Source organism: Rhinopithecus bieti, unplaced genomic scaffold (assembly GCF_001698545.2).
Source record: "Rhinopithecus bieti isolate Rb0 unplaced genomic scaffold, ASM169854v2 scaffold_9997, whole genome shotgun sequence".
Lineage (NCBI taxonomy): Eukaryota > Metazoa > Chordata > Mammalia > Primates > Cercopithecidae > Rhinopithecus > Rhinopithecus bieti.
In genome coordinates, this window is record NW_016806398.1 from 2,581,515 (window position 1) to 2,590,671 (window position 9,157).

General features: G+C 51.6%; 1 protein-coding gene across 2 annotated transcripts; it reads left to right on the forward strand.

Moving 5' to 3' along the window:
• The first annotated feature begins 4,522 nt into the window (after positions 1 to 4,522).
• Positions 4,523 to 8,591, forward strand: HDHD3 (haloacid dehalogenase like hydrolase domain containing 3). 2 transcript variants are annotated; one of them, XM_017875972.1, is made up of 2 exons: positions 4,523 to 4,749; positions 7,487 to 8,591. In XM_017875972.1, the coding sequence occupies exon 2, from the start codon at positions 7,663 to 7,665 to the stop codon at positions 8,416 to 8,418; it is 756 nt and encodes a 251-aa protein (XP_017731461.1). In that variant the 5' UTR covers positions 4,523 to 4,749; positions 7,487 to 7,662; the 3' UTR covers positions 8,419 to 8,591. The 2 variants fall into 2 exon arrangements, with proteins under 2 accessions (XP_017731461.1, XP_017731462.1); XM_017875973.1 differs by lacking the exon at positions 4,523 to 4,749 and adding an exon at positions 4,768 to 4,816.
• Positions 8,592 to 9,157: the final 566 nt, after the last annotated feature.

The window sequence follows — 9,157 nt, forward strand, 5'->3', positions numbered from 1 at the left end:
GAAGGAGGGAGGGAGGGAGGAGGAGGAGGAGGGAGGAAGGGAGGAAGGAAGGAAAACAAAACCAAAATGTCTAGTCCAGGCCTGGGCAACATAGTGAGACCACGCTCTCACTAAAAAATAAAAATAAAAATAAATCAGCGGGGGGTATGGTGACACACGTCTGTAGGTCCCGCTTCCGGGATGCTGAGAGGATGCCTGGAGTCCAGGAGGTGGAGGCGTGCAGGGAGCCATTTTGGCCTGCACTCCGGCCTGGAGCTACAAAGGAAGATCCTATCTCCAAACAAACAAGACAAAAAAAAATGTCTGGTTCTGCTAAAGCTTGGAACATTTGCGATACCTTATGACTCTGTGATTCCACACCTAGTTTTATCCCAACTGCACCTATTGTTCATCAAGAGACATGTTCAAATAGTGTTCGTAGCAGCATTTTATACTAGTAATGTAATAAGACTGGGCATGATGGTCATGCCTGTAATCCAAGCACTTGGGAAGCTGAGGTGGCGGATCACTTGAGCTCCAGGAGTTCAAGACCGAGCCCTGGCCAACATGATGAAATACCATCTCTACTAAAATACACAGATTATCCAGGCGTGGGGTGGGCGGCACCTGGTAATCCAGCTACTTGAGAGGCTGAGCGCAGGGAGTAATTGCTTGATAACCGGGGAAGGTGGGACGGTTACGCAGTGGGAGCTGAGATGGTGCTCGGCGTGCACTCCAACCTGGGTGACAGGAGTGAGAATTTCCATCTCCAAAAAAAAGAAAGAAGAAGTGTAATAAACAAAATTGGAGATAACCCAAATGTTCATCAACAGGTAAAATGTCTGGTCTGTTTATTGTAATAATGGGAAATTATTTAAAGTTGAGAATGAGTTAACCACAACTACACGTAGCAAGCATGAAAATGGGGGTATCAAATACAATTTTGAGCAAAGAGCAAGGCATAAAGAGTGCATGTATATTATTCATGTTATATATACGTTCAAAAACAGTAAAACTATCGCAATTTGAAGTCAAATATTACCTTTTGGGTGTGGTAAGTGAACTGGGAGTGGACAGGGCTGGGGGTTAGAAATTGTTCTTTTTTCGTGGTCTGGATGCTGGTTGCAATGGGTATGCTTCACTTTGTTGAAAATCACATTTTGACATAATTGGGAGACATGAGGCCCAGGAGAGAAAAACTAATTGAATGAAAGCTCACAGCGATGGCACAGAGGCTGGGACGCAGGAACCTAAGGGGTTTAGGTTTCCAGTGACTTGACAAGTGGACAGTATCAGACATTCTTGGCAATTCTGTGAAACCGCAGCAAACTCTGGTCCAGTCGCCCTTCCCACCCACTGTGCTTCATGCTTTATAACCAAAGAACCAAGTTTTGCAAGTGAGTCCCCAAGTGAGTCGGGCTCTCCTCTGGCCAGGGCCAAGTTCTTGTGACTCTGCACTTCGTTTTCTTCCCAGGCCTGAACCAGTAACCAGACCAATTTGGACACAGGAGAAAGTTTGTTTTTTTTAAAGATTTTGAAAGGAAGACAATTAACAGGCGGCAGTACTCAGCCTATAATCCTGGCACTTTTGGGGAGGCCAAGGCGGGGTGGATCACTTGAGGTCAGGAGTTCTAGACCAGCCCGGCTACATTGGCGCAACCTCGTCTCTATAAAAATCAAACAATACCCGGGCACAGTGGCGCACCAACCTGTAATCCCAGCTACTCAGGAGGCTGAGGCAGGACTGAATCGCTTGAACCCGGGAAGGCGGGGTTGCAGTGACCCTAGATTTGGTACCATTGCACCTCCAACCTGGGTGATGTCCAGCCTGGGTGATAGAGTAAGACTCTGTCTCAAAAAAAAGAAAAGAAAAAAGAAAAAAGAAAAAAAAGAAATGGGCTGGCGCGGTGGACTCGTGTCTGTAATCCCAGCCACTGTTGGAGGCTGAGGCAGGCGGATCACCTGAGGTCAGGAGTTCAAGATCAGCTGGCCAAAATGATGAAGTCATGCTCTACGTAAAATCCTTAAAGTTAATCTGGGCATTGGTGGCAGGCACCTGTACATCCCAGCTACTCGGGAAGCTGAGGCAGGGAGAATCACTGGAACCGGGAGGTGGAGGTTTGCAGCGAGCTGAGATGGAGCCCATTGCAATTCAGCCTGGGCAACGAGAAGAGTGACATCCATCTCAAAAATGAAGAAAGTGAGAAAAGGACAGGGAGGAGAGGAAACCAAGAAAGCAGAGAGAAAGAGAGAAAGGAGAAAGGAAGGGAAGGAAGGAAAGGAAGGAAGGAAGGAGGGAGGGGAGGGAGGGAAGGAGGGAGGGAGGAAGAGAAAAAGGAAAGAAAGAAAATTAGATGTATGTTTATGTGCTCCTAGAAATCTGTGTTGTAGCATAACCAAAACTGTCACCTCAGCAATCCCTGGGGAGTAAGTAAGATGGGGTGGCAAAGCCCTTCTCTCCCTGCCCCAAGGCTGCTGCCCTTGTTCAGTAAGCAGGCTGAAGCCCCGCACCCTTCTCCTTGCCAGTTCCTCACCTGGAGTATTTGTTCCTTGATCTTAACCTGACAACCTCCTTCTCACCGTTCAGATCTTTGTTCCTCCCTTGACCACCTCATCCAAAGAGATACCCTGTCACTGTTCATAAAATGATTCTGTGTTACTGCTTCCACTTCTCACTTTCTGAAATCACTTTATTTATCTACTCGATGGTTGTCTGCCCCTCCCATGTCCCATGCAGGCAAGAACCACCTTGTTTCCCACTGAATCCTCAGAGAAGGACAGGGGACACAGAGCCCACAGATGCTAGGTGTTCAATGAATGAGGTTGGGTGGTGGGGGGCTGGCTTTTTACTTTGTACACATTTGTATTTTGCATTATTATTATTATTTTTTGAGACAGAGTCTTGCTCTGTCACCCAGGCTGGAGTGCAGTGCTGTGATGTTGGCTCACTGTAACCTCCGCCTCCCAGATTCAAGTGATTCTCCCGCCTCAGCTTCCCAAGTAGCTGGGATTACAGGTGCCTGCCACCATGCCTGGCTAATTTTTATATTTTTAGTAGAGATGGGATTTCACCATGTTGGTCAGCTGGTCTCAAACTCCTGACCTCAGGTGATCCACGCGCCTCAGCCTCCCAAAGTGCCAGAATTACAGACATGAGCCACTGCACCGGCCTGTTACTATTTTTTTATGAGATGGGGTCTCACTTTGTTTCCTAGGCTGGTCTCATATCCCTGAGCTCAAGCGATCCTTCTACCTTAGCCTTCCAAAGTGCTAGGATTTCAGGCATCAGTCACTATGCCCAGCCCTGAACATGCTTGTTTTTTTTTTAATAGGAGAAAAAGCACCCGGCCAACATGCATTACTTTTGCAAACAAAAATAAAAGTCTTTTTTTATTCTTCAAAAGAATAAAAAAGCTCCCTGGTGGTCTAGTGGTTAGGATTCCAGGCTCTTACCACAGGGTTCTTAAAAACAAAAAGAGGCCGGGCGCAATGGCTCACGCCTGTAATCCCAGCACTTTGGGAGGCCGAGGTGGACAGATCACCTGAGGTCAGGAGTTCAAGACCAGCCTGGCCAACACAGCGAAACCCTGTCCCTAAAAATACAAAAATTAGTCAGGTGTGGTGGCACAGGCCTGTAATCCCGGCTACTCCGGAGGCTGAGGCAGGAGAATTGCTTGAACCCAGGAGGCGGAGGTTGCAGTGAGCCGAGATCGCGCCGTTGCACTCCAGCCTGGGGCAACAAGAGTGAAACTCTGTCTCAAAAAAAGAAGAAAGAATAGGCCTGGTGCAGTGGCTCAGGCCTGTAATCCCAGCACTTTGGGAGGCTGAGGCGGGCAAATCAGTTGAGACCACTCTGGCCAACATGGTGAAGCCCCGTCTCTACAAAAAAAATACAAAAATTAGTTGGGTGTGGCGGCACGCGCCTGTAATCCCAGTTACTCGGGAGGCTGAGGCAGGAGAATCGCACGAACCTGGGAAGCGAGGTTGCAGTGGGTTGAGATCGCACCACTGCACTCCAGCCTGGGCGACAGAGCGAGACTGTCTCAAAAAAAAAAAAAAAAAAAAAAATAGAAAACGAAAGAATAAAAAAGCAGGTTACTGCAGTTGGATTTAACCTCACCAAATTGGATTTAACAAGTTTCCAACTGAAAGCAATTTCCTCCAATACAAACTGGGGACCCTGAGACCAGAGAGGGGCAGGGCCTTGTCCAGGTTCACACAACACTAAGCAAGCCAGGCTGGGTCCCAGCTCCCCTCTTCCCAGTCAACCTGGTACTTCTCGGGGGTATCCCGATCCAAAGGAGGCAAGGAGCGGGGTGAGGGATGGGGAGCGGGAAGAGCGCGGTGGGGAGGGGCGGTGTGGTGGGCAGGAGGTGAGTAGACAGAGCAGAGAAGGTGCTGGTAACGGGGGCTGGAGAGCGGAAGGGTGTGCGGGCTGGGGAACCGAGAGGGTGCGGGGAGGGAATAAGGGGCGGAGCGGGCGCAGAGTAACGGAAGCGCGCAGTGAAGGCGGCTGACAGGGGCGCAGAGAGGCGCACAGTGAGACGAAGGAGGGAGAGGGGACGGCGAGGGCGACGAGGGAGGCGGGTGGAAGAGGGCGAAGGTGAGGGGACAAGGGCGGGGAAAAGGGCGAGGACAGACAGAGGCGTGTGGGAATGGGAGGAAGGGGCGGCCCGCACGATCCCCGCCCCGCCTCCCGGTGCCTGCGCACCTCCGCCCCAGCCCGCGGGACTTGCGGCTGCGTTCTCTACCGGCTTCCTTGCAACTCTGGTAGGTCCTGGGCCCGGGAACCGGCGCCGAGCCGTGGACGCGCTACAGCGAGAAGGGGACCCAAGGGGTAGGCCGCCGCAAAGGTCCCTAGGACCCCCGCGCCAGCTCACGCTGCTATACGGCAGCAGTAGAGATTCTGCGTGAGGTTCGGGCTCCTGGACTTCGCCTTTCCGGAGCCGTGGAAGTGGGAAGGGCGAGCAGTTCATGACTGCAGCGCATAGCCCCAAACCCGCGCTTTTAGAAATCGAAAAAGCCAGGCCGGGCGCGGTGGCTCAGGCCTGTAATTCCAGCACTTTGGGAGGCCGAGGCGGGAGGATAACGAGATCAGGAGTTCGAGACCTGCCTGGCCAACATAGTGAAACCCCCGTCTCTACTGAAAACACAAAAATTAGCCAGGTGTGGTGGTGGGCGCCTGTAGTCCCAGCTACTGGGGAGACTGAGAAAGGAGAATCGCTTGAATCTGGGAGGCGGAGGTTGCGGTGAGCAGAGACCATGCCATTGCACTCCAACTTGGGTGACAGAGTGAGACTCTGTCTCAAAAAAAAAAAAAAGAAAGAAAAAGCCGGCCGGGTGTGGTGGCTCACGCCTGTAATCCCAGCACTTTGGGAGGCTGAGATGGGCGGATCATCTGGGGTCGGGAGTTCGAGACCAGCCTGACCAACATGGAGAAACCCCATCTCTACTAAGAATTAAAAAAAAAAAAAAAAAAATTAGCCGGGTGTGGTGGCGCATGCCTGTAATACCAGCTATTTGGGAGGCTGAGGCAGGAGAATCGCTTGAACCTGGGAGGTGGAGGTTGCAGTGAGCCGAGATTGCGCCATTGCATCCCAGCCTGGGCAACAAGAGCGAAACTCCATCTCAAAAAAGAAAGAAAAAGCCATGGGTCAGGAGCCAGAACCCTCTGCTCTAGTCTTAGCTGTGCCAGTGTGACTCCCTGTGTGATTTGGGGGGTAAATTACTGCCCCTCACTGGGTCTCTGTCTACACACCTGCAAAATGAGAGGGTCTTTGGATGAGTCTCGTTAATTCATTTCCTGGTCAGACTTCCTCCAAGGCTTCCCCAGATTCACCAGCAATGCCCCTCCCTAAGTATCAACTTGGCTGTACTTTGAACTCTGGCCCCTCAGGTTTCAAGGGGACGGCCTTGTCTGGGATCAGCTCTGTCTGGGGAAAGAAGCTGCACCAGCCTCTGGATAGCAGGCTGAGTCATTTGTTTCTTGTGCCTTGAGTCAATTCTCTCATCAGCTCTCCTCCTAGGCCAGTGTTATTACCTCCAGTAAAGATGGAAAAGTTGGGGTTCAGAGAGGGCTAGAGACAGACAGCCTGCTCTGTCCTTTCTCCTGTGCTGTACAGGTTCACCAATTTTTAAAATCCAAATATAGGCCGGGCGCGGTGGCTCAAGCCTGTAATCCCAGCACTTTGGGAGGCCGAGACGGGCAGATCATGAGGTCAGGAGATCGAGACCATCCTGGCTAACAGAGTGAAACCCCGTCTCTACTAAAAAATACAAAAAACTAGCCGGGCGTGGTGGCGGGCGCCTGTAGTCCCAGCTACTCGGGAGGCTGAGGCAGGAGAATGGCGTAAACCCGGGAGGCGGAGCTTGCAGTGAGCTGAGATCCGGCCACTGCACTCCAGCCTGGGTGACACAGCGAGACTCCGTCTCAAAAAAATAAAAAATAAAAAATAAAATCCAAATATATTTCATGGTACAGTGGAAGAACCGGCCAGAGAGTCTGGAAGTTTGGGTTCTGGTCCTGGCTGTGCCACTGACCCACTGTGACCTTAGGTAAGTACCTGCCCCTTTCAGGCTCAGTCTACTCTGCCCAGCAGCCAGGGTATTGTTCAGATGCTCTGCAAGGCCCCTTCTGTCTTTGACATCCCTAATAATGATAATAGCAATCATAATAATTGTGTCCTGACCTACAAGGTCCTGCCTGAGCTGGCCTCTGTCAACCCAAAGCATCAGACTCCTTGCCCTGCCTCAGGGCCTTTGCACTTGCTATTTCCACTGACGGGAGCACTCACCTACCTCTGCTTCTTGCACATTCATTCTTCTGATCTCCATTGAAACTTGACTTGCAGGGCCGGGAATGGTGGCTCACGCCTGTAATCCCAGTACTTCGGGTGGCCAAGGCTGGGGGATCACTTCAGTCCAGGGGTTGGAGAGCAGCCTGGGCAACATAGTGAGACCCCCACCGCCCCACCCCACCCCACCGCCCTGTCTCTACAAAAAATTCAAAAGTTAGCTGGGAATGGTGGCTCCCAGCTACAAGGGAAGCTGAAGCAGGAGGACTGACTGAGCCTGGGAGATCAAGGCTGCAATGAGCCGTACACTCCAGCCTGGGAGACAGAGAGAGACTGTGTCTCAAAAAAAAAAATGAAAAATAAATAAAAAGAAACTTCACTTGCTTATGACATTCCCTAACTACACAGACTAGATGCGTTCCCTGGATTTATATCCTTATGGTATCTATTGACTTCATTGTATTTAAGTATTTGTGTAGTTCTTTGCCTAATATCCGTATCCCTGTTCTTCAGTGCCTGTAAATGCCATAAGGGCTGGAAATCTGTCCCATATGCTAGCAGCTAGCTCAAAAAGGTGCTCAGAATGCTCAGAAATGTGTTGTGGATTCAGAGTGACTTTCTTAGGGTCACACCATTGGCAGCACCAGAATTTGAACCCAGCTGTCTGATGTCAGGGCCTGAGCTTCCACCTTACCTGCTATTTTTCATTCTAGGATCTTGTGCTGTGAAGACATTTCCCAATTGCTTCATGTTAGCCAGCAAATCTGACCCACAAGGCCTGGAAAGAGGTGATTGTTAGGTTGTGCAGAGGTGGTCTTATCCAGCTCAGCGTCCCCCTGGGACCCACTGTGGGACCTGAGGCAGAACTGGGGTGGACTTGGCCTCCTCCATGGCACACCGGCTGCAGATACGACTGCTGACATGGGATGTGAAGGACACGCTGATCAGGCTCCGCCACCCCTTAGGGGAGGAATATGCCACCAAGGCCCGGGCCCATGGGCTGGAGGTGGAGCCCTCAGCCCTGGAACAAGGCTTCAGACAGGCGTACAGGGCCCAGAGCCACAGCTTCCCCAACTACGGTCTGAGCCAAGGCCTCACCTCCCGCCAGTGGTGGCTGGACGTGGTCCTGCAGACCTTCCACCTGGCAGGTGTCCAGGATGCTCAGGCTGTAGCCCCCATCGCTGAACAGCTGTATGACGACTTCAGCCGCCCCTGCACCTGGCAGGTGTTAGATGGGGCTGAGGACACCCTGAAGGAGTGCCGCTCACGGGGTCTGAGGTTGTCAGTGATCTCCAACTTTGACCAACGGCTAGAGGGCATCCTGGGGGGCCTTGGCCTGCGTGAACACTTCGACTTTGTGCTGACCTCTGAGGCTGCTGGCTGGCCCAAGCCAGACCCCCGCATTTTCCAGGAGGCTTTGCGGCTTGCTCATATGGAACCGGTAGTGACAGCCCATGTTGGGGATAATTACCTCTGCGATTACCAGGGGCCTCGGGCTGTGGGCATGCACAGCTTCCTGGTGGTTGACCCACAGGCACTGGACCCCGTAGTCAGGGATTCTGTACCTAAAGAACACATCCTCCCCTCTCTGGCCCATCTCCTGCCTGCCCTTGACTGCCTAGAGGGCTCAAGCCCAGGGCTTTGAGGCCGGTGAGGGAAGTGGCTGGGCCCTAGGCCATGGAGAAAACCCTAAACAAACCCTGGAGGAGCCTCTCTTTCTCCACAGCTCTGGACTTTCCCCCTCTGCCTGTGGCCTTTGTCACCTATTCTGATAATAAAGCAGTGAGTGCTGAGCTCTCAGCCTTGCCCCACTAACCAGCTCCTAGCCTCTGCCTTCCCTCGTTCTCATTCGCACCCTTTTCCACTAGGAGGCCTCTTCACATCCAACAGGATTCACAGAAGGCCCAACTAGCTTCAAAACCAGGCACTTTCAAACTTGGTTTTAGCAGCAGGGGCCTTTTGTCATGGGAGGTCTCAAACCCCATTATGCAAAACTAAAAACAAACTGAAGAACTGCTGGAGTTGAAGCAGAGGTCCGAAGGTCTCTCTTTCAGCTTCTGAAACACCCTCCCTCTGGAAGCCTGGGGTCAGCACTTAGTTTGAAAAGCAGTATGCTAAGCCATCCTGTAGGGACACTGTCCATTAGTACCACATAGTATGAAGAGAATTTAAGCAAGGAACCCCATAACAGTCATGAGAAGAAATCCTGTTGACACATGCCTGCCCCGTGTTAGGTAATGTGCTAAGTTACTTATATGCACATATAACCCTCAAAGCTACCTCGTTGGGCCTAGGTGGTTTGACCCCCACCACAACTTTACGAATGAGGAAACTGAAATTCAGAGGTTAAGCAGCCTGCCTGAGGTCACAGCCAGCATGCAAAG